The sequence below is a fragment of the Oreochromis niloticus genome, linkage group LG22 (genome assembly GCF_001858045.2).
Source record: "Oreochromis niloticus isolate F11D_XX linkage group LG22, O_niloticus_UMD_NMBU, whole genome shotgun sequence".
Lineage (NCBI taxonomy): Eukaryota > Metazoa > Chordata > Actinopteri > Cichliformes > Cichlidae > Oreochromis > Oreochromis niloticus.
The window spans coordinates 23,735,107-23,760,495 of NC_031985.2; the positions used below are offsets into that span (position 1 = coordinate 23,735,107).

Consider the following 25,389-nt stretch of genomic DNA (forward strand, 5'->3'; position numbering starts at 1 on the left):
TGGAATGACTGCCCGTGTTCTGCCATTTTACCTTCTGCGTGTGCAATATGGATAAACTGCCCTCAGAAACTAAAATTTACATTTAACCTGCACTGTTGATGCTGTTTGTCTTTAGTGTGTTTGTGCAAAAGTCACAAAATTCCACGAACCTCGATTTTCATAAATGTGGAAACAACCGCTGGCAGCTGCACTCAAAGGGAATATTTACTCATCGTTTCAATGTCAAAATTCATGAAAGCAAAGACTGTTTTTGGTGCACGAATAAATGGTTAAAACTGCTCTAAAGTAAAAGGAATGAAAAGCTGTAAATGAAAACTCATGATCAGTGCCTCCATTGTGTATCTGGGGTTACGAGACTCGTCTGCAACATCAGTTACCACATTTCATCTGTAGTAGTTAATAAATACTAAGTATTACAAAAGGAGACAAATGGAGGTAATACACATCTACCTTTATCATTACCAGAAAAAACTCAAGTCTAGTTAAGATCTGTTGTTTGGCTTCATCCTAAAAAACACACACTGAGGTATATCACTGAGGAGGTGAGGAGAGAGGTACAGCAGTGAGTGTCTACAGCCACAGCCTGTAATGCTAACATTCAACGAAGAGGTTTGACTGTTCTTCAGGAAACATACAAAGAGGACCACTTACTTACAGTATGTATACAGCAACTGGTCTACTTTTGCAACCTAAATGGGCTTTTAGCCACTGTTAGCCACTGTAGCTGCCAGTAGTGATAAGGACTCCAAAAATAAAAGCAAAACTAGAGAAAATCAGTAAGAAAGGACTAGAAGAGAGCAACGGTTTGTAAAATCACTCCCTTCTTGATGATCTTTTTCCAGTTGTCAGTGTCATTTGCACCAAAGCATGTGAAATGGATTCACAATATTTATGCTTCCTAAATTGACATATTAGCAGATAAACTTTAGGAACTGATGTTTGTGACATTGAAATGACTTATACTGTGATTCTTCAGTGCTACCATAAATGTTATTTTATTTAATTTATTTATTTTAAGGAGTGTATAAGTGGGTTCACTGGAAGAAAGGAATCCTCTTGCATGGAGAGGAGGAGGGGGTTTATTCAGTCTTTGTTTACTGGAGCAGCTCAGCAGTTTCTCCTTTTCTCTTACTGTTCTACCTCTGACCTGTAAGTTTGATTAATTATTATGTTGATAAGGCCTTTTATGATACAATAGATGTCCAACTATGGCCTTTTTCAAGCTTATGTTAAATATTCCCAGTGTTTTTCTCTCATTTGACTTAACTTCAGTAGTTATAATTATTATTATTTTATATACTTGCATCTATGGATTTTTTCTTATCTTTTCTTTTTTTTTTTCATAAGAGAACTGGAGCAATAGATTTACGGCCAATATCAGGGACTCTGGAGGTGGCAAGAGAGACTTTAACCATAACCAGTGGTTAAAGTGGGCTTGAAGGATCCATAACTGTGATCTGGTTCCTTCAGTTGACGAGCAATTCAGTCTGATAGACAGATGAATGTGTATTACTAGGAATGAATGAATTTATTGTGTACTGCAGCCTGGTGGTGAGTCTACTGACAGAGACACTTGCTCGGTAAGAAGAAAATAAGACATCTGACGGCTCGCTTATCTGTACACGATGTGCTGCTGAACTATGTTCTTCTGAAGTGGCTTGAAAAACAAACTGCAGAAACATATGTTTTGGGGGGTTTTTTTGCTATTCAGAGGTTGCATGAAAATACTATAACAGGCAGTTTTGTTCAGGCTAAACTAGTTTATAGTGATGAACTGTGCTGGGCTGCTCCACTGCAGTTCTGTGGTGTTCATGGTCAATGTTAGGATGTACATCAAGGGTAAGAGACATGAATTTATATTTAAAGTGATGATACTGATTAGTTCAACTCACCAAATTACCTTTTATACCAGCTTTATGGTCTCAAGGAAATTAGTTTGAGAAATATCTGTTTATATCTTGTTGAATTCAGTTGGCTAAATTCACAAAGAGCCGTGAACATTAGAAAAGTGCAGGTCAGTGGATAACAGTCGGAGATAACAGGGGCAAGTGGGGAATTTTATATACATATAGCTACTTTGGGTGGCTGTAGCTCAGGTGGTGGAGCAGGTGGTGATTTACTAATTGGAAGGGTCTAGTTTGATCCCTGGCTGCTCCAGTCTACGTGCTAAATATCCTTGGCCAAGATAATAACCCCAAGTTGCTGTCTCATGCATCAACTGAAGTATGAGCGTGTGTGAATGTTCTGTCTTTGTTTATGAGAGCAGCTCTACTTGCTCCTTCCTGTTACAACTGTCGTCTTTCTTTAATCATTATGCTGAAAAGGCCTTTGATCAAACCATTAACATAGACTTACATCAAAAACAGTCACGTTCTCCTGGAAGTACCAAGAAAACGTGACTGTTCAACAACTATTAACTTTTTGGCATGTGATGTTTTTTTCTGGCTTCTGTTTAGTGTTATTGTGTACAATGGAAAACTTTGGTCCATGTGGCCAATGATGTCACACCAGCAGTGAAAACACACTCTCACTCAGCTATAAAAGAAAGCAGCTTCAACTCTGCAGAAATCTGAACATCCTGTACAAAGAAGCTTCAGCAGCTCCTCATCACACTTTGAGACTTAAAGCTCCAACATGATCTTGCTCCTCTTCTTGTTCGGTCTGGCTCTGGGTGCTCCTTCTGAGTCTCCGTCTGATGAAAATGAAGTGAAGCTCCAACTTGGTAACTGTCTCATATTCTGACTCCTCTTTTCTCTAATTTCTCCTTTATTTATGTCTTTTTTTTATTTCACTCCAAGAACATGTTGTTCATATTTCTGATGTTTCTATTTCAGCAGAGTCAATGATACAAAATTCTACAAAATTCCCAATATCAGATGGGTTCTACTCTTGTTAATCTCGTTAAAGCCATAACCGCATTAACGTGGCAAATCTCCGTTAGCAAGTTATCACGGATCGCCCCATCCGTGGGGCTGGATGGCACTAATGCATTAACGAGCTAACCGTGCTAAGACTTTGACACCTTGCACCTTCCCGCGTTAATGCGGCTATGGCGTTAAAGTCATTTTAATGAGATTAACGCTGACAGTACTAGTTCTGCTATACCACAGAGTTATGATAATGACTTGCTGGTAAACATAATAAGAGCAGCTTACTTCTCTGCATGCTTTAACTTTCACAGTGTCAACTGTGCAGACATGCTTGTCTGATGTGCCGTCTCTAAAGAATACCAAAGAAAAAAGTCTGTCACACTGACAAAAACATGATCCCTTTCATTCCTACTTTTTAATCAAGTTCTGACTGCTGTGTCTTCTTCAGATGACCACAGAGTTCAACTACTGCAAGAAAGCTGTCCCATGTTCTGGTACAGCTTCAATGGCCGCTGCTACAAATATGTGGCCACACACATGACCTGGGCTGAAGCAGAGCTCTACTGTGTGTCACAGCGAGCCAACCTGGTGTCTATCTACAGCAACGAGGAAGAGGAGTTTGTTAAATCTTTGATTAAGAACTTTGACCATGATGAGGGACGCACCTGGATTGGACTCAGTGACCTCCATAAAGAAGGCAGATGGATGTGGTCCGATGGTTGTGCAGTGAGTTTTGTCTACTGGCATGCAGGACAACCAGACAACGCAGGAACAAATGAACACTGTGTTCACACTAACTATTCAAACTTAAAGAAGTGGAATGATTACCAATGTTCTCTCAATTTAGCTTCTGTTTGTGCAACACGGATGAACTGCCCTTAGAAACTGAAAAATACTTAATCTGCACTATTTGGGCTGGAAGGATCCATAACTGTGTTCTGGTTCCTTCAGTTAATGAGCAAATCAATCTGATAGACAGATGAATGTGTATTACTGGGAATGAGTTAATTTGTTGTGTACTGCAGCCTGGTGTTGAGTCCACTGACAGAGACACTTTATAAGTAACAAGAAAATAAAGGCATCTGACGGCTCGCTTATCTGTACACGATGTGCTGCTGAACTATGTTCTTCTGAAGTGTCTTGAAAAACAAACTGTAGAAACATATGTTATTTTTAGTGATGAACTGTGCTGGGCTGCTCCACTGCAGGCTGTGGTGTTCATGGTCAATGTTAGGATGTACATCAAGGGTAAGAGACATGAATTTATATTTAGAGTGATGATGCTGATTAGTTCAACTCACCAATTTACTTTTTATACCAGCTCAAGGAAATTAGTTTGTAAAGCATGATATCTTGTTGAATTCAGACCTTCTCTGCAGGTCACCAAATTATACTACCCTAAGTATCTGGACTTTGCTGTAGTTTAATTGTATCATAAAGGTCCTTCATTGGCAAAGTGAAACATTTAGATCAGATCTTAAAACGTGAGCTCTCCACTCTTTTTTTGTTATAGAAGGCCAACGTAGAGTCACTATAAAAACATAGACATGAGCTTTCAACTATCAGCTTTCATTGTCAGAAATGTCATTTTAAAACGCTTAAGTAAACTTTTATGGTGGGTGTAAAGATGAGAGCTGTAGAAAGCTGATGAATCTGATGAAGAAAGCTTTAAGGCTGGATTTCACATTTTAGGATGGAAAGCCACACAAACTCCCAACATGAGTGTCGGATATCTGCAGGACAGCCTAGGTGGCACAGCAGTGGTAATGATCTGCTTTAGTTTAAAAGTCTATTTACTGCAATGGTTTTGTTTAGTTTGGCTTATTTAAAATAGACACAAGGGCATTTAAACATTTGTACATACTGTAGATAAAGTGGTAAAGTAAAAACAAAAATTAAAGATTAAGTGTGTAACTCTTAGAGTTACATAGACGGTCTTTCGTTCTTTATTGACTCTGAACAGGCCGGCCACAATCACTTCATTTATATGTGTTTACTGCAATAAAAAGTGTGCACATGGTTTGTTTTAGATTTGTTTACTGAGAATGATTGTACACTTCTATTTCCTCTTCCTGATATAGTAACCTATTCTGTTTAGCATTTTGCTGATGATGTGATTTTATAATATAATAAAACAATAAATACTCAGGCAAACAAACAGTGAAGTTCTCTGGAAAAGGCCAGAGCTCAACACGTGTCAGTAAGTAGTTAAGTTTTGTCTTTGAGTTGTGGATAATTTTACCCAAACACATCTGAATGGGTTTTGCAAAAAAAAAAAAAAAAAAAGACTAAAAGCTCAACGATGATCTCATAAATAAATAATACGTCTGTCCTGAGGCTTTTGTTAGAAATGAAGTAAGCCAACTAACACTAGGAAAGACAAGCAGTTTCTTTCATATGGACTTCACTATGAGTTTAATTTCCACCTGTTTTGATTTTCTTTTTTGAAAAACACAGCTTACTTATAGCGGACCCATCCTACTGTCTCTTTCTCCTGCTGAGGTCCAGTTCTAGGCTCAGCATCAGCTGGGAGCACGTGCACCTGGACCAAACCAAAACATGAAATAAGGAGGGGGGAGGCTGACTGGTTATTATTGTTGTTGCCAAAAACAAAACTACACTAATCGCCCTCTCTGTTGTAGCTCAGGTCTGTTTTTTGATACTGCAATTATTCGGATTAATATTAATAAGATGTGACCAAAAATACTTTTATAAACTCGTCCCACATTCTAGCTCCTCTTTTCCTTTTTTACTCATTGTAGTTTTTAAATTTTTTTATTCTCAATTTAGCAGGGAGCCGTTGGAGAGAAGATAATATGCAGCTTCTTTCTAATGTTTCTTTCTCTTTACGGAAAAGCAGCCTGACACTAAGTCTCACCTTTAGGATCTGAGCAGTACAGATCAGGTTTCTTCTGTTACTAAAAAACAAATCATGATCTTTTTCCTCTTCTTGTTTCTGTCTTTTTCCGATGACCGGGCAGTGAAGCTGCAGCATGGAAACTGTCCCCCGTTCTGGTGGAGTTTCAGCAGCCGCTGCTATAAGTATGTAGCTACACCAATGAGCTGGTCTGATGCAGAGTTCCACTGTTTGTCACAAGGAGCCAACCTGGTGTCTATCCACAACATGGAGGAAGAGATCTTTGTCAGATCCCTGATCGAGATCTTCGATCATGCTCAGAGAGCCACTTGGATTGGACTCAGTGACATCCACAGAGAGGGCAGATGGATGTGGTCTGATGGCTCTGTGGCACGCTTTTTTAACTGGAAAACAGGCGAGCCAAACAATGATGGAGAAGAGAACTGTGTTACAAACAACTATCATACAGTTAAGAAGTGGAATGACTGGCCATGCTCTTCTAGTTTTGCCTCTGTTTGTGTAAAACACAAAGTTTGTGCTTAGAAATTAATTAAAATTAATTACTAATTCAGCACGGACATGCTATGGTGACATGCATGGGGCATCACGATACAGAATCAATGTAAACTTTTATGTCTGTATATAAACAGCAATTCACTGAACTTTAACATGAATGCCTTAATCAATCATACTAATCAATTTACACGCCTCCTAATGAGCTGAAAACTGAGAATGTAAAATAATTTTGGTAACAAACATGTTCTGGTAAGAAGTATTTGGATTATATAATCAAGCTGCATGCTCACTGTACTGTTAGTTACAGAAGCTTCATGAGGTCTTTTCAAGATAAAAAAAAAAAAAAAAGCCCAAAGGAGTTATTAACAAAATGTGAAATTTAATGATCAGTACCTCTATTGTGTAGTTATATGTATAAACAGACTATTGTATAACATGCAGCCAAGTCAAGTCATGTTTTTGTGGAAAAAAAAAGTGCTTGGTTTTCTAACTACACCTGTCAGCAGCAACAGATCACTGAAGCTCACTTAAAGAGACAAAGAAGGAAACCACACGTGTTGCTTAATCACTCCAGAAAAACTAAAAGTCTTCAAATAGATGACAAAAGGTGCACATGTCCTCCCTGAAGATAAAGGCAGCAGTGGAGAGGTGATCGTTTTAATTTCACATTACTTGTGAAATTAAAAGCCCCAAAGTATGTTGTTGCTGCACACAAGGCACTGAAGTACTAAGTTAAAGTACTAGAATTTGTGGTCTCTTTAATACACTGTTAGAGAAATATTTTCATCATATGTTTGTTTGTTTATTTGTATCACTCTTTAAATCAATAAAATGAAAGTGTTGCACAGCAACAGCCAGTTTGCATCTCCTTCATTTTTTTAAATTATTGTTTTGGTTTCTTTTATTTATTTATTTTTAAAAAAGGAAGAATTTTTAAAAATACTCTTAATTTTCAAATAAGGAGCTCTGGGACTATTTAAGGCCAGGATAGAACAGTTCAGCAAATCAGTGCTTGGAAGACATTACAGCCAGCGTCTCTAACACACCCTGCTATCAAAATATGATAAAAAATAACCAGTGCATGACAGAGTGGCCAGAATCCAAACACACATGTTTGTCTGCACAATCAGCCTAATGAGACTTAACAATTTTCACAAAACAGTAACAGAGACCTTTTCTTTTTTTTTTTACATTTCACAGCTGGAATGTAAGTACCTGTTATGAACATTATGTCCACTTGAGGGCAGCAGAAGAAAAAGTCAGTGTAATGCTGTTGATGTCAGATGCTTTAACATCCATTAAGATATAAAAGAGTGTTATTGGAAGCATTTGTGTATGACAAATAACATGTTAGATACTCTATTCTAGTTTTATATCTGTGTAACATAGATAGTAGTTACATATTAGCATGGTATTATTCATATGCTGAAAATTAAAAAACAAACAAAAATCATCTAAGTCTACATTTTACATTACAGGTTTTAAGTGATACTCCCAGGTTATTGGAGGGTCTTGTGTTCATCTTCAGTGCCAAAGGTTCAGGCTTAGGATCCCGATCCCACCTGAGCAGTGCACATCTGTCAGCGTGACAGAAAGCATTATCTTGTTTGTTCTACTTATGTCACACATCAGTAGTGATGTGATTTAATATAGCCTAGTAGAGGGTCTTACAGTGTAATTGTGTCATTGTTTCCTGAACCCACAGTGAGTGGAGCTCTGCAGCCAGACGTGTACAGCTGTTTCACAGGCAGCAAATTAAGCACATTTCATATTTTTATGTAAGTTAATTGAACTCTCCTTCCGATGAATTGCTGTATGCTTCTCATCATGAGCAGAAATTATTTTCTCAGATTATTTTTTTGCTTGTGTGCTTGTTATGACATAAATATAATTCCATACTCATACAGCACTGTCTGTAGAGATCTCAGATGGCTGGCAGTTCACACTGTATTTACTTTTCTTTCTAAGAAAGAAAAAGAAAGAAAGAAATCGGGCTCGAGGGAGTTTGTTGTCTCTGTGTTTACTAGAGGAGCTGAGGAGTTTTTTCTTTCCTCTTCCTGTAGATGGTCTGATCTGTTTCAGTAATCGATTCCTTTTATGACACAATAGAATATAATTGCACAGTAAAAACAGTCACGTGTAAATTTTACCTTTTTACTGGCTTATGTTTAGTCAGTTCGTTTTGATTAGTCATCATGCTGATAACAATAAATATAAGATACACATCAAAAAACAAACAACCTTTGTTAATCTCTTTGGAATTTGTTACATTTTTTCTTCCTGGCTTATGTTTACAGTTGTTCACAGTGTATAATTTTGGTCCATCTGACTGGTGATGTCACACCAGCAGTTAAAACACCCTCTCAGGCAGCTATAAAAGAAAGCAGCCTCGAATCCTGTACAAAGAAGCTTCAGCAGCTCTTCATCATCTTTGAGACTTAAAGCTCCAACATGATCTTGCTCCTCTTCTTGTTCGGTCTGGCTCTGGGTGCTCCTTCTGAGTCTCCTTCTGATGGCAATAAAGTGAAGCTACAGCTTGGTAATCATCCTGTTTTATTATGTTTCTAATGTTTTTTGTTTCAGCAGGTAGTGTTATACAAAAAGTATTAGTGTAGGATTATAATATGGATTTTTTTTCTTCCCATACCAGATGGCTTCTGCTAAATCATAGAGTTGTGATAAAGACCTGCTAATAACCATAATAAGCCCCACTTTCTTCTCTGTGTATTTTAAATTTCACATTGATGGACAGACTTTCATCTTTCATTTTGGTGCTATAAATAAGTACGAATAAAGTTAGATAATAGACTTCTTACAAAGTGAAGCTGCGTACACAGTAACAGTCATTTTAACTTTCACAGTGGTAGTTATTTATAATATTCATTTGTAAATGACAGACATGTAACCACACCTCTGCGAATAGTTCACGGGTTTAACAATGAAGATGTAAAAGCTAGACCAAAGAAAACAGTCTGTCACCAGGTGTTACCCTTGAGATACGACGGCTGACCAGCTTTATTTCTGCAAAAACACGATCTCTTTAACTCTTACTTTTTCACCCGATCCTAACTAGGGATGGATATCATTTAGGTTTTATCTGATACCGGTGCCAAACCGGTACTTTTGAAACAGTGCCAGTGCTTAAACGGTGCTCAAACCGGTGCTTAAAGAATGGAAAAAACACAAACTTTGTCCAAAAATCTCTCATGTTTAGCTGTTTTCCACTTTTTCTTTGGTCATTTTAGCCTTTTTGGCCAGGGTGAAGGGAGTGTCTGCCATCAAACAAGAAGACAGCCGCATGTAACTACGACGGTGTTTGCTAGTTCACCTTACATGCATTAATGTAATAACGTGGTTAGCGTACTCAACGTAAATTACACACGAACAACATTAAGCTACTGACCCAGAGAAGAACGGCTGCTGCTGCCATCATCATCCGTCATCATTTCTGCTACACTGGCAGGGCTAGGGGCCAGGACTCTCCTCTTCGTGTTCTTGGGGGATGTTGCTAACTGTGCATTTCTCGGCTTTTAAAAAAACGCTATGCGTCGCCAGGTTCGTCGTCAGATTCAAGGTGTTACCTCCTTTGCACAGTATCACAGTATCACCTTAAAGCACTTGTTGCAGGCTGCTGAGTTTGCAACTTTTGCCGTGACGTACAGCCAGACTTTTGACCGCTTTGCCTTGGGCATTTTTAATCTGTAGCTGCTCTAAAACAATGTATGTACCTGGGCCCGCCTACTATCCTTGCAAAGGTAAAATGATTGGCTAGAATCCAAAGTGTATGACAGCTTAGGAAAACAAGAAGACACAGACACAGTTAGGATTAGGGATGGGTACCGGTATCCGGTGCCACTATGGCACCGGTTCTGACATAAACAGTAGTAACCAGAACGAAAAGCAGCGCACATTTCGGTGCTTTATTTCTGTGCTTTTTTTTTCAGATGACCACAGAGTTCAACTACTGCATGGAAACTGTCCCATGTTCTGGTACAGTTTCAATGGCCGCTGCTACAAATATGTCGCCGCACACATGAGCTGGGCTGATGCAGAGCTCTATTGTGTGTCACAGGGAGCCAACCTGGTGTCCATCTACAGCGAGGAGGAACAGAACTTTGTCAGAACCTTAATTAAGAACTTTGACCACACTGAAGGAACCACATGGATCGGACTCAATGACCTTTATAAAGAAGGCAGATGGATGTGGTCTGATGGTTGTGCAGTTCGGTTTGTCTACTGGTTGCCAAACCAGCCAGACAACTGGAAGGGAATTGAACACTGTTGTGAGATTAACTCTTTCGACTTAAAGAAGTGGAATGACTGCTCATGTTCTACAGTTTTACCTTCTGTTTGTGCAACACGAATAATCTGTCCTAAAACGTAAAACGAAACAAAAATGTACATTTAACCTGCACTGTTTTTGTTATCTGTATTTTTATGTGATTGTGCAAAAGTCACAAAATTCCATTGACCTTGATTGTCATAAATGTGGAATCAACAACTAGCAATAAATAAGTAAAGAAAGAAAAAAAATACATTATATTGTCAAAAGGTATGTTGTACTTTTGTTTTTTCTCCCTTCTGCTGCAGCCTTAGTGGTGTTTAGTTTACTGACACCAAGGAAAAAATCAATGTAACAGATTTCAAATATAGTTTAGCTTGGTGATATACTCTTGTAAATACTGATACACCTTCTCAGTACAGAAAATCCAAAGTTAACCCTGAAGTTGGGTTTCTAGTCTTCTCTTTGAAGAAGATGAAGAGTGGAAAGGCACCTGGTCCAGATAACATACCCATACCAAGTACAGAGCTGTCTAGAAGAGAGGGGAGTGGACTATGTAACCAGAATGTTTAACACAATCTTGGAAAGTGTCATGGTATGGCTATGTAGGACCCAAACGCAAATGGAGGAATACACCTAAAGAGGCTGCTTTATTGCATTTGCATAAACTTCACGAAGATAAACTTACAAAAACAAACCAAAAAGTGTGTATTTTTCGTGCACATATGGATTAGTCCTTCATATTACCATTATTTACCCCTTAGGTGTAGCAATACACAAAAATAGAAAGAGTATCCTAATTACTTGGTGACAACTTCGCTTTTAGCCTTTATCAGAAAGCCTTAAGCCTTAAGTTGCCTAGTTATGTATCAGGCTAACGTTTAAACCTTTCACTCCAGGGAAGTAACTCACATTACTGCTACTGCTAAGTATTGAATGTTACTGAGAGTTTCCGTGTCATCTGTGCTTACCTCCACATTGGGTGTGAGTGGAGCCCTCTAGTGATCCATCACAACAGCACGATCAATAAATCACCATGCCATAACTAACTGCTATAATAGCGCTGCCGTACTGTATCTCACTCAGTGCATTTCAATAATTTATCCCGCAAGTTTGCTAGCTAGCAAACTAATAATGATAATTTTAAAAATTAGCATGTGTAAGATACACATCCTCGAAAATTATTTACTAGGACTCGAGAGCGCAAACTTCACAATTTTCCATCAAACACTCATTAAAACAGCAACCTCCAGGCAAGTTAGTGCACTCATCCCCAACTGTCCGGGGGAGGGGCGGGATCACAAATTGAAACAGACATGCAGAGGTTCAAGGCAGCCAGGGCGGAGAAATTTTACTCTTATACTCATTTTATCTGATAGCAACATTTCTGGCACAACTTCACCTGCTTCCAATGTGCATGGATAAGTATAACAACTCGGAGCCTCCAGCAACACTTGTAGAACTAAAAATGTAATAAATAAATAAATGAAACATTGCCCATGTAATAAAATGTATATAGGAGAAACATCCAGCCCTCTTAAAGCTCGAATTCATGAACACAGAAGTTCGAGAAGTAAGAGAATTTAACCAGTCCTGTTGCAAAACATTTTAATGAAAAACATTAGAATTCACCTTTATTTTTTATAGAAATTGAACCCAGTCACAGAGGTGCTGATATTAATTTTATCAAAAGCATTCTAGATATGTCGTTTACAGAGTTTACACCGGAGAGGCATGAATGAGGATTTTTCTATTAATGAGTTTCTGTGAAATGTACCTTTTGTGTTTTTATGTTTTTAACTAGATTTTGGCATTGTCTCCCTCTTTTAATGTTCTTGTACTTATATAAATTTTTATCTTTTTGTTTTTTTATTAACGTATTTGCATTTTTCTGTGTGATTTTGAGTATGTATCATGTTAAGACATGTGGGGATATTCATTTTTTAAATTTTTTTCCCCATTTTTTATTTTTATTTTTATTTTTTTTAATTTTTCTCCCTCCCCCTTTCAATCTTCAATTAACCAAATAGCCAATACCACCTCGTTAAATGTCGTTAAATATCAGTTGGTCAGCTGGTTTATTTGTGAAGGTGTGATTGGTCCATTTGAAAAATTATTTCAGTTTCTTGTCTTTTATTTAAACACAAACTGTTTCACATTTTACAATGACCCTGATGAAGGCCACAAGCCGGAACGAGGTCACGTAATAAAGTTGTTTCTCATTACTTTTAATTGTTGCTGGAGTCTCCGCGTTGTCAACTCTTTTTATTTCTCCATCTGATAAGAAAACTATTCAATCAGATAGTTATTTGTGGTGAGTGAAATAAAGTTACAGTTTCAAGCACCTTTAAGCGCCACATCTGAAATTCAAGCACTTATCAAACCTTGAAAATATAATATTAAAATTCAAGTATTTTCAAGGATTTCAAGCACCCGTACGAAGCCTAATAGATTGATCTGAAGGTCAAAGTGGAAATAATTCTATATAGACCTTTTTATTAAAACTATGTTTCATACTGCCATTGTTTGTATTGACAGGATATAGACAGTGAGAAAATGATATGTGGGGATTCTAAATATCACATTACTTTGGACCTCTGACCTTTTCTATAAGGTCAAACTTTCCTAAAATGTCTTTTAGCTTTAAAATTTGCTTAAAACTCTACTGCCTTTAGAAACACTGTTTGTACAAATACATTATAGTTTACATTCGAATATCATGTCACATTTCAGACACATCACAGTTAATCTCTGATTTTAACTGTAATACAAATGTCTCATAGCACGTTTAAAAACAACAAAGAAAACAAAATGTTTTGTTTTGGTGGTTCAGTTTTTTATTGACAGTAAGATGGCCTGCCATAATCAATTTATTTCTGTGCATTTACTGTTATTAAAAAAAAATTTCATGTACTGTAAAACCTCACAAACTTCTATTTCCCCTGTTTAATTTATTTATTGAGTTTATTCAAAATCCTTTCAAATAAGGAGCTCTAGGACTTCCTGGGCTGTTTAAGTGGGCCAGAGTAGAACAGAACAGCAAATCAGTGCATGGAGGACATTAGAGCCAGTGTCTCTAACACACCCTGCTATAGAAAATATGATCAAAGTAACCAGTGCATAACAGAGTGGCCAGAATCCAAACACACATATTTGTCTGCACAATCAGCCTAATGAGACTTAAATGAACTGGACTGGTACTTATTTAGCACTTTTCTACTCAGTTGAACTCTCAAAGTACTTTCTACTCCAAAGCTTCATACAGCAGCATTTTTGTAATGTGATTTATTTTTGCCGTGACATCAGAATACTCCTACAACTGTGTGAGTTTTTCGAGGGTTAAGCCATGTAGAAGAGCACTCCTGAGAGGAAAAGGTGTTTGTGGTTTGAATCTTCACAGCTGGAATGTAAGTACCTGTTATTTACTTTGTGGCCACTTGAGGGCAGCAGAAGAAAAAGTAAATGTGATGCTGCTGATGTCAGATGCTTTAATTAACAGGTGTCTTATCAATACTTTAAGATCCATTGTGATGAGTGTTGTTTGAAGCATTTCTCCATGACAAATAACATGTTAGATACTCTGTACTAGTCATATGGTATTATGATATTATCATATATATCATGAAAATTAAATAAAAAACAACAACAACAACAAGACAAGTCCACATTTTACATTACAGGTTTTATGTGATACTCCCAGGTTATTGGAAGGTCCTGTGTTGTACAAGTTTTGACTCCTGGAGTTCTATATAAGGACAGATTGCTAATTCAAAGTCTTCTGTGAACTCAGTCTCTGAATCATTATAAAATAGGTAGCAACAAGACAATATGAGTGAAGGTTACATGAGTAACAACTAGTTTAACTGTCTAACCAAGAAGCTGGCAGCTTCTTTAGCTGAGCACCTGACAGATCTTAGCGCTTCTTCACAGCATCATCATCTTTTCTGTGATGAAGAAAGCACTCTCAGTGCCCGATCTGCTCGTGGTCCTCTTCATCAGTCTGCATCAGTCCATGAGTGCATGAACTTTCACGACAGCGAAGTCAACCTCAGTGGGTTCTTGATCTTTTGAGCTTTTTTCACATCATTTCACTTCATTTTCAGATTTTGGTCTCTTTGTCCTCTTTCCATGTCCAGAGGTTACATCAAACACCTTCTTTTCAGTTTTCCTCAGTAATGCAAAAAAGTTAATAACTCTAGAAAACTTAAGTATTATAAGAGTCAAGAAGAAAAGCACCTCAACATTGTATTTCCCTGTTGTCTTTAAGTTATTGTTCTTAATTTATATTCCACCACTTCAGAAAATAGAACCGCGTTAAATATGGTCAGCAAAAAACTCCTATCATAACGACAAGAAACTTGCCTTCAGGCAAAGGTTTCCCTGGCTCTAAACATAGACACGCCCACATGCCGTTTTTCGCGCGAAAAAGTGGACTAGACCATTTTGAGTAATGGGGGAAAGTAGAAGTACTACTACTTCAAAACGTAGATAAACCTTTTTACCAAAACCTACAAATGAGTGAGACCGTTGTGTTTTGTTATAAAGACCGTGAGTGGAGTCTCAAAGTTTAAGCAGTTGGACTTAACTATAAATTAAGCAAAAGACCAGCAAATACAAAACCCCCATGTTTGCATTCGCCGGGCTTTTCTAGCGGTTAGTTTTTAAATCCACCTCTAACGCCGAGTCTCATGTAACAAGATAAAAGTTATTGTCATGCCACAGTCTGGTTATAAAAGGAGTAAAATGACCCTCACGTCAAAGGTAAGTCGTAGAGCAAATCTCGTATAAGCGTGGCTTTCTTTTGCCTGTTGGATTTTAGGTTAAAGAAAAGTCCTGCCGAGTCACTAAACGAGATCCAAAGCCGCTAACATCGGTGGCATGGTCGGCCTGAATCACTAAAGTTACGATTCGTTTTCTGAATTATGTACAGGCTAGTTCAAAGGTTTCTTTTGTACATGTCATCTGGCAAACCAACGACTTCATACGTGCTCAGCTTCAGATTAGTGTTCAGGTACATTCTGAGTTTAAGCTTGTGGTAAAAATTAGCTGATGATGGGTTTAGTTTTGTTTTTATGGAGGGGCTTCATAGGTGGGTTCCGGTTTGTTTTTCTGCGAGGTCAAAGGTCAGCTTCGCTGAAGCTGAAAGGGGTGGTTTAGCCAAACAACTGGGACATCAGCTGCTTTGCTGAGACAAAGTTTTACTCAGTTAAGCTCATTAGATGACATAGATTAATTTACAGCGAGTAAAATCTGAGCCTCTCCCCTACATAAATGCCTGTGAACAGACTTTACATTTGATAAGCTGCCTATAAAATTGATTTTGAAACAGTGATGCTACTATAACATCTGATTTAAGGTGGTGGATTCTTTTATATTTACTTCATCAGTAATGGTGGAGAGATGTTTTTTTCTATTGTAAAGCCCACATCTCCATTTAAAATTTGGAAATCATGCATATCATATGTAATTTAAAAATACTGACTCTTTTTTTTGCACAATCAGTGCTTTGGTATCTTCTCTCTATTTGACCTACACTGTCAAAATGTAGGCACCCAAAGTATGTGAAAAGTAGGGCTTTAAAGGGTCATTCACCTTGCCTAGAGCCAGCTTACTCTGATTGGCTACACCTAACAAACAGAAGGTTTGTCCACAAGGTAGGTGGTACTTCTACGCGCAGCCACAGATGTGTGCCAGAAACGATCACAGATTTTTACTTTTTGACATTATACAGAGTCAAGTGTGAAGAAAAAAAATATTTGTGATAGGCTTGTATCAAATTATTTTACTTTTTTTGCCATGTTAAATATGAGCATCTAGAATACAATAGAATAGAATAGCCCTTTATTGTCATTGTACATAGAGGAGTGCATGTGCAGGAGGAGTAAGATATAAATCGTAAGACGACAGGAATAAATGGCAAACAGAAGAAATGTGTACAATCAAGAGGAATATATACAAAACAAAAGAATAGCACACATTGGAGAACCTATAATTGTAAATGTGTGACAAATGAAGGAAGAGCAAAACAGGCCACCTTTAGATCTCTCAGAAGAAAAGAAAAACATCATATGAGGAAAAGGCATATTAATATGAATATTATTATTATTAGCCACAGAAAATGAAGGCACTGGAGAATCAAACAGCAATGCACTGTGTGGAGGACCACACATAGGAGTCTGTCAGGATTGACGTGCTTTTGGAGTCGGCCTCAAGTGGCAATGAAAGGAACTGGCATGTGCATTTTGGCCTCATTTCACAGCTCTGGAAGTTGCCTCTTGTTTTCACCACACCTTTCACATAGTGGAGAAGCTTGTCCACTAAGAGCGAAGTAGCTCCCTCTAGTGAAGAATGTAAACACTGATCTGTGACTTTGGTATATGCAGTACCTTTACTGTTTTCTCACTGCTTAATCCTTGGAAAAATTTTCATGCCGATGTACAGGAAGGGCATTGACGGCAACTTGTTTAATATGGTGCTTTACATATCTGCCAACAGGCTCCATGCTTTAAATCCAAGTTTATAACTGCTGAGCTGGCTCATCTGTTCACCCAGTCAGACAGCGAGGAGGACTTTGAAGGTTTCAGTGAGGATGAGGAAGAAGAGGACAGAGGACGCTTTAATAAACAACTAAGGACCAAAGTATGAAACTGCTAACGCTGTGTTGTTTCACAAAAATGTTACAGCCAAAGCAGAAGCTTGCATGCTTTCTTTTTCTTTGGTTTTCTGCTAGGGATGCACCGATACCGATACTGGTATCGGGTATCGGGGCCGATACTGTAAAATGTGTGCGTACTCGTACTCGTAAAAGTTAACCGATACCATGAACCGATACTAATGTAGCCCGGATGGGAATTTGGGAGTGGATACTCATAATTCCCATGGACTTAAACGCCACGGTAACATAAGGTGTTCACAGTTGATGTTATGTGATGTAACTCTACCCTGAATATAATTTGCCCTGTAATATGTCGCAAGGTCAATACAGGTAATTAGAGCAATCAAACTGTTATGTTAATCATAAAAGTATTATTTTATGGTATGTAACTCTGAAGGGAGTTAAAATATTTTTCAGAGTTCTAATTTTCTGGAGGCCTGTGAAGGTAGCATAAAACGGGACCTTGCATGGGGAGATGCACGAGGTTAGCTGAACCAAAGTGAGAGACTCGGCTAGTTTTACTGAGGTTAACCAGCACAAAAGAGTGTGTGACTAGAAAGCTGACCGTGTGAGAGCTTCACAACAGAGTGTGGGTGAAGTGACTTTTTGTTTCAATGGTCGCACCACCGTGCTGTGTTTCCAGCTACGACCGCCGAAGCTAAAGGCTAGCCCGGACTGCTTGGCTTCGCCAAGGAGGCAGCCGCTATGGACTGTCGGAGAGCTGGACAGTGACTCGCTAACGCGCTGTAGCAGAGACAGCATCGGGTCCGCAGGGAGTGGATTTAGTGTGGGACTGGTGCACGGCGACCTACCGATCAGCTGAACTGTTAGTCAGACTTTTGTGCTCTTACTGGGGAGAAGAGGATTTTTCTCCATCGTCCGGCGTGAGCAACAAACAGGCCTGCAACAAGTGTGAATGTGAGTGTGTGGAGCCCATGTGTGAATATTGTATGTTTAGTGGATTTATATAACGTGTTTTGGAGTGTATATTAGTGAGTCACTTACCAAAAGGTGATAACATAAGTTGGGTTGTTTAATATAATTTGAAAGGGAATTATGTCATTTATACAGTGTATTTCATTTGGTTAAGGAATTGGAATATCATTTGAGTTTAAAAAAGGGATGTGTTGTACAGTATTTGTCTCTGCCCTTACATTCAGTAAACGTTTCGTTTGGGTTAAAGAGTTGTCTGGGGTCGTTTCTTTACTACTGGTTAAGTTTAACTTGTGTGTGGTAGCAGTATCGGTTTTTGTACTCGGTATCGGCAAGTACTCAGATCCAAGTATCGGTATCGGATCGGTTTGAAAAAATTGGTATCGTTGCATCCCTATTTTCTGCAGGTGGTGGATTCAGAAGAGGACAGTGACATAGACACAGGCTTCCATTCTGATGAGGAGGAGGCCCCACCAGCAAAGAGAAGGAGTCTTTTAGTAGCTCTGAGGTAGGTGCATGTGTAAAACTGGTTTAAGTAAGTTTTGGGTTGTTTTTAGTTTCTGTTGTTGTTTTTAAGTAAACTGATTAGAGTGAAACTGGGCGCTATTATTTAAAATGAAAAAGCATAATGAGCATTCAGATTATCATTTTTTTTTGTTTCTCTTTCTGTCTGTTTCATGTCTGTTGTGCTGCAGTGATTGAATAGAGACTGTTTTTTAAAACTTTCTCCTCAGGTTTCCCGTCAAAAGAGTGTCTTCACCCAAGAAGGAAACACAAGAGAAAAGTGTTAAAAAGCCAGTCAAAGGAAAATCTCTCTCACAGATATCCAGAGGAAGGCAGACGGTGAAGCAGAAACAGGATGAAGAAAAGGAGGACGAGGAGGATGAAGACAAAGAGGAGGAGGAGCTCTCTCATAGCCTAAAGAAACGAGACAAGAACATCCAAGAAAACAAGGCCATGGTATTGAACCCTTCCTGCCCTTTCCTCGTATTCTGACAAAGTGTGACGTCTTGACATATTTACAATAATACAACAGCTTTTTCTTTGTCAGTACTTCTTAACTTGATTATGTGGTGATGTTTTTTTGTTTGTTTGTTTTGTTTTTTGTTAGCTGGCCAAGTTGTTTGCTGATCTGAGCACCACGATGGCTGACCTGACAGCACCCACCACTCCTCAGGTGAGTATATGTGGCAGTTTCATGTGATGGGGACATAAATAGACAAAAAAAAATAAAAATAGTGAAGCAATCTGGAAGCCCATCGAATGTTGTATTGAGGTCAAGACTTCCTGACAGTTTCCTTATGCAATAATGATACTATACTGGTCATTGTTACAAATGTAGATTAATTAAAAAAAGCTAATAGCTAATATTACAAGGCTGACTTGCAGCCAGATGATAACCAGTGGTTGTAAAACTGTATTTCAGTAAATAAAATCTCTCACTCGTTGTTGTCTTGGACCTCAGCCGTAAAAGGCTGATGGGAAATTGTCGTCACCATCTTGAATGAGGTGACGTATGTTTCAAAATGATACAATTGATGCATCTACTAAAAATCTAATCCCGATGACCTTGACCACAAGGCCAGAGGCAAGTCTGAAAATCTTGTGAATGCAATAACTTGAGAACAAAGTGACATATTATTTTGAATGGATGCCATAGATGTATGTAATAGGAGGCTGAGGGGTAACACTGACAGCCACCAGTAGTTTGTTTTTTTTAACCTACAGTACATTCAACCAAAGCACTGTCAAATTTAATGGGTCCATACTACTCAGACTACAATCAAAAAGCAGAAAATGTCCAGCATCAGTTGGTTAAAATTTCTACACATTCTTATAAAGATATATTCTCATAGAAATAGATGGAAATATCAGAAGAGTTTATATTTGGTGCATTCAAACTATGTAGAAATAAGACTATACTTGCTAAGTATATGTCTGTACCCAAGTATGAACTGTTCTTGTAAGTAGGCTTTAAAAACACACATAATACTAAACAAGAAAACAAATGCAAAACTGGACACTGGTGTGTATGTTTGACTAAGAAGCATGTAAAATATTTTTATAGGTGGGGTTTTTTTTTCATGTTTTTGTGTTTATTTTGTTTATTTATTTTACAGATTCTGTGTTTTTCCTGACAAACATTGTCTTTGCTCTGTCTCCGCAGAAGAAGAAACGGCTGTCAGAGAGGGCAACGCCAAAGAAACGCAAGTCTGAAACGGGTGTGGTGTCAGAAAGGAGGAACCCGTCGCGTAAGGCTCGTCCTCCTGAGAACTTTGCAGTGGAGGAAAAGAGCGAGCCCGTTCATGTCCGAAGCCCCCGTTCTGTAGACATCAAGAGACTGGTGGAGGTACAACACCCAACACACTGTCTGCTGCCATATAGCAACACAAACGCATGGATGAATTCAACAGGAAACAAAGCAGGTTTTGATCAAGCAGGTTATTGAAAATGTCCTTGTCTTTAATCTGGACTTGGTACAATTTATAGCAGAGACGTGCATATAAATTGTAAATGTCATACTGACACTCTGTATAGTTGGATGTTTACTTTTGAGAGCTCTTTAGTGAAGTACTGTGTGCACATTTTCCACCAAACCAATTACTCCTAAAACATCCAATATGGATTTTATGTATAAAACTGATATTTAGTCAGTAAGGATGAATAAAATTTGTTTGTGGCATCTCAATTTTATGTAACCTGGCAGGTGGACGAGGACCATGTTGGTGAGAAACAGAAAAAGAGAAAGAGCCATTCTTCCAGGAGGAGTCAGTATTCCGTGAAGTCGGTCGACGAGATCACCAAAGAAGACCTGGACAACATAGCGTACCGCAGCAAAGACAAGATCTGGGACAAGGAGAATGTGAGTCTCATCAGGCCGTCCTCAGATTAGGGCTAACGGTAGTCTGCAGCAGTGTGTTGTATTCTCAGGTTTCCTGAGTTGGTGAGAGTTCCTTAGAGGTTTGTTTTTTTTTTTTTCACCCTGTATGTGTGTCTGTGTGTGTGTGTTCTCTTCCAGGGAAGCTCCTGTCACCAGTGCAGACAGAAGACTCTGGACACTAAGACAGTGTGCCGCAGTGGTTTCTGTGTGGGGGCCAAAGGTCAGTTCTGTGGACCGTGCCTGAAGAACCGCTATGGAGAGGATGTACGCACCGTGCTGCTAGACCCGGTTAGTCCTAATCCACACGTGTTAAACATGTTTCTCACTGTGGGTTTGGTGTACCCCAGGCGATCGTGGTTTCTTTTGTCTTTTGCATAAGTAATAATCTTTTGGTTGTTGTGATTACATTCTTAAATTTTCTTTTTTTTATTTGTTTTTACAAAAAGTCGCTGCAAAGTGAGGAAGTCTTACATAGTGGACAATATTCTGAATCTCTTTAAAATCCTCTGTCATCAGGAATTTTTAAATGAAACTAAACTTAGACGTGAACAGCAGTTGGTACATGCATAGCTCAATGTACAAGGCAGAGAGCTCCCCCTGCTGAAACTTCAATGTAATTACTGGAAAGTCTGAGCACAAAAGGTACAAAATGTTGTAAATTTGACTAAAATATATTAAGGCACATGTGCAGGCTTTTTTTTTTTTTAAACATCAAGTGTTCTTTTAGCTGATGATCATTGCTGTCAAGTATCAGTTGTAATTTAAGTATGGATGGAGTATGGAGATGAGGAATATCTGTGTTAGCACATAGTGTCCAGCCTGAGATGTGTCTATGGCAGCTATGCTTCATATTGATCTTGGTTCCTCCACTAAGGAGCTCACATGTGGCTCAGATTTGAGTGAGAGCTGTGATTTAAGTTGAGGAGGAATTCAGTATGACTGGGGGCAAACCGAGGAAGCTTCAACAAACAAAAATCTAACAAAGAGATGAAAGGTTATAGATTTTTCACCAACAATTTGTTACTTATTCTTTATTACTGAGCTCAAAGCAGAGACCATTTATATGAATTATTTAATCATTTCCAATAGAGTGTGCTGAAGCACCGAGCCTGAAGAACAGACAATTAGTGACCAACTGAACAAACAGAATTGGGATCTTTCCTTTGTAGATGTGGTCGTGTCCCATCTGCCGAGGGATGTGCAACTGCAGTCTGTGTCGTAAGAAAGAGGGCCGCTGTGCCACCGGTATTCTGGTCGGTTTGGCTCGCTACAATGGCCACGACAACGTGCACGAGTATTTGGAGAGGTGAGTCTGTGGTTTGGGATTTTTGTTTTGTTTTGAATATCACAAACTGGATTTCCCAAGAAACTGATATGATGTAAAATTATTTTTCTAAATTTATTAACAATAAAGAGCACCAATTACTAAACAGCATAAGTAAATGGCGTGTGAGCGCAATCCCCAAATAGCGCTGATAGGTGTGGTTAGTTTTACAGCTGATTTACAAAAGTTACACTGTTTTATTAAGTACAGGTGGAGTCGGTTCATTTCATTGTCAACCACAAAAATAATGGGTTTTTTATGTCTTTAGATAAAATTGCATGTTGCAAATATTATCATCAGTTTGGATACTTGATGTTGATATTTTATATTATAAAGTAAACATTTCCTAAAATACCTAATTTTGATGCTTACTAATTGAGTGTGAATCTAAGCAATTACAGAAATGATCATTGCAATGATTAGCTGGCACATGAGATGGATAGATCGTAAATATAAGTGTTGGGTCTTGTTTGCTTTGTATTTGTTGTGTCATTGATTTTTTGGTGTCTTTGGTTGAAGGCCAGTATGCAGGCAGTGATCGATTCAGTCTTGAGCTCTGAGCACCGTGTGTTCAGACTGAAATTGTTGACGGATCAATGATGATCATAACCACTGGTTGCAGCCTTTATTCAGCCAGCAGCTAAAAACTAGAGCTGTCATGTCTTATTGTGTTTTTTGTTTTTTTTTTTCTCCATTGCAGTATTCGAAAAGAGCTGCAGTGAAAACAAGAGACCCGATCAGAGGAGAGAACTTGCAAAAACAGATGATATCCAGGGGAGGAGGATCTGATGCTGCACAGTACATGTACTGTAGAAATCATTTTAAATGCACATTTTTAGGTTTAGAGCAAACTTTACTAGACATACTAAATCAAAAGTCTGTTATTGTTGTTTTCACCTTAAGCTGAAGCACCTATACTGTTCTATGTTTTATATATGCTGATTTTTTTTTTTTTAAGACTGCATAAGATGCAGGGATGCTTTTTCTTTGTTTTAAAGCCAGTACTCACTTTTTACTTGGAGGTTTGTTTTCTTTTGGGTTGTTTTTAATCGTGATGTCGCTCAGACAGCTGTAATCTTTTAATTTTTGTGATTCGGGTACAAACAGCCTTTAACACAAACTACTGTTTTAAAACTGAGTTACTTTGCAGCTTTTCTGTCCGTCTACTGTTAATCCTAATAAAGGACATTACTATCTGAACAGTTTGGTTTTTTTATGCACTACTATAATAATCATAATCATCATAAAAATAATAATAATGTAAGTGTTAGAACAGCTCAACCGGTTTTTGGAATCTGTTTGACCTAAAGTTGTGAATATTACATTTCTGAACCAAGACTCAGCTTCAGTTTGAAGAGGTTTGCTGTATTTGGACTCTCGGTATTTGTAAAAAGATTTTAAAATATAGGGCATCCTCAGGTTCTGGTCATGAATTTATGTCTTCGATCACTAAAGAAGAAATGTGTAACCCTACATCCTGACTCACAGTGCAAACATAAATCTGTATCTGTCTGTTGAGTTTAAGTAGTATGATCCCCACTCTAACTGCACACCAAAAGAAATATCTAATCAGCCAATCACGTCGGCTCAAACTCAAAGCATGTAGACATGTAGACATGGAGGAAAGGACATGCTTATATTCAAACTGAACATTAAAAGAAAAAGTGACTTTTGTTGATGTCCAATTAGTTTTGGACCCTTTCTGAACTGTGTGGATGCAAGTGAAGTGAGTACCTTCTAACTGACCCATAGAGATCCATTGTATTTCCAGTGAGGAGTTTGTCTCAACAGCAGGAAAGACTGAACTTTCTTCACTCCTGTGACCACATTTTTGACACCAGTAACATTAAAAACACACTGTTGTGTAGAACAAGTCTTTCGGACCCTCATGTTTCAAACAGTATTTTGATAGGAGTTAAGATTAGTTAAGTTAAGACTTTCCATCAGGTGCACCGAGAGAAATTTGACCGGGATTTCCCACAGAGTAACGTACGTCAGTATTTACTGCAGTCTAGCTCGAAGCTGTTGGCTTTTATCTTCAGATGGTGAATTTAAATGTATGGAAATTATAGAGCATTCTGATCGGTACATTAATTTCAGGCTTATTTTTCATTGGTGGATTTGTCTTCAGCAGGCAGCTGGTTCAAATCAGGGCAGTTGATGACTTGTAGAATCATTTTTTCCGACTGGATGATTAGAACTGAAAGCATTTGTCTGTCTGTAGTTGATTCTCCCACATTTCAACTCATCTAACCTATTTTAATGTCTCTGTTTATAGTGTGTAAAGGTGATCTCCCAACCAACACACAGTGAGTCTTAACGTGAAATCCACAAAACAGTTCAAGATTAAAAACTATTTTACCTGTTCATTTGATGCCAGTTCCCCTCTTTCTCTATATGTCACTCACTCGCTGATACTCACACACACAGAAGATATTCTGCAAATATTATGGTGTTTCCTACTTGAACGTCAGCTTTGAACAGCTCTGCACTTTGACTTTCATGTGAATGATTCGTTGTATTTCAGCTTATTTTTCAGCAAAGATTCAGCAGTTATAAAAATATAAATCAAACCATTTTTTTTTTTTGAGGGAATGTATTCTGAGGTTTTATATACCAGTTTCCGTTACTGTTGTTAATATGTTAACAGTAAAAATGAGTTAAGTTTTCTTAAAAATAATAATACTAATATGTTATGTTACTTACTGGACTTGTGGAGGAACCCTAAGAGACTCTTATAGACATCTAAAGGAAAAAAAAAATTTAAATATAGATGCAGACTCATGCAGAAATATTGATGAGTTTTTTATTTGATTTTGTAGAGTGAGAACAGACAGATGCAAGTCTCATAGTCAGTCAGTTTCTCTGGGTCTGACACAGCAACAGCACAGACTTTTGAGTTTTTGGAAGAAACCCCGTTCTTTCTTCTTTTTCCTCCTGATTTTAAGGTCTTCAGACTTCTCTGGAATATTGATAACAGATACAGCTGACTGAGACATGGATGGAGTTTCAGAAGGAGGTTCCTCACAGGGAACTTTTAAAAGGAGGTTCTTCGCTGAGAGGAACAGCAG

At 38.2% G+C, this 25,389-nt stretch overlaps 3 protein-coding genes across 3 annotated transcripts; all 3 read left to right on the forward strand.

Annotated features, from left to right (window-relative positions):
* The first annotated feature begins 2,280 nt into the window (after positions 1–2,280).
* LOC100689969 (ladderlectin-like) lies at positions 2,281–6,493 on the forward strand. Its single transcript, XM_025902475.1, has 2 exons — positions 2,281–2,722; positions 5,852–6,493. Exons 1-2 carry the CDS (start codon positions 2,635–2,637, stop codon positions 6,268–6,270), a joined length of 507 nt encoding a protein of 168 aa, XP_025758260.1. The 5' UTR covers positions 2,281–2,634; the 3' UTR covers positions 6,271–6,493.
* A 2,178-nt stretch (positions 6,494–8,671) lies between these two features.
* LOC100696404 (galactose-specific lectin nattectin-like) lies at positions 8,672–10,758 on the forward strand. Its single transcript, XM_003457281.4, has 2 exons — positions 8,672–8,782; positions 10,200–10,758. The coding sequence occupies exons 1-2, from the start codon at positions 8,695–8,697 to the stop codon at positions 10,625–10,627; spliced, it is 516 nt and encodes a 171-aa protein (XP_003457329.1). The 5' UTR covers positions 8,672–8,694; the 3' UTR covers positions 10,628–10,758.
* Positions 10,759–15,019: 4,261 nt separating this feature from the next.
* On the forward strand, positions 15,020–23,518 carry cdca7b (cell division cycle associated 7b). The gene is made up of 10 exons (XM_005462021.3): positions 15,020–15,286; positions 17,021–17,164; positions 18,521–18,621; positions 18,848–19,073; positions 19,225–19,290; positions 20,281–20,463; positions 20,821–20,976; positions 21,133–21,282; positions 22,164–22,300; positions 23,019–23,518. The coding sequence occupies exons 1-10, from the start codon at positions 15,239–15,241 to the stop codon at positions 23,038–23,040; spliced, it is 1,233 nt and encodes a 410-aa protein (XP_005462078.1). The 5' UTR covers positions 15,020–15,238; the 3' UTR covers positions 23,041–23,518.
* The last annotated feature ends 1,871 nt before the right edge of the window (positions 23,519–25,389 follow it).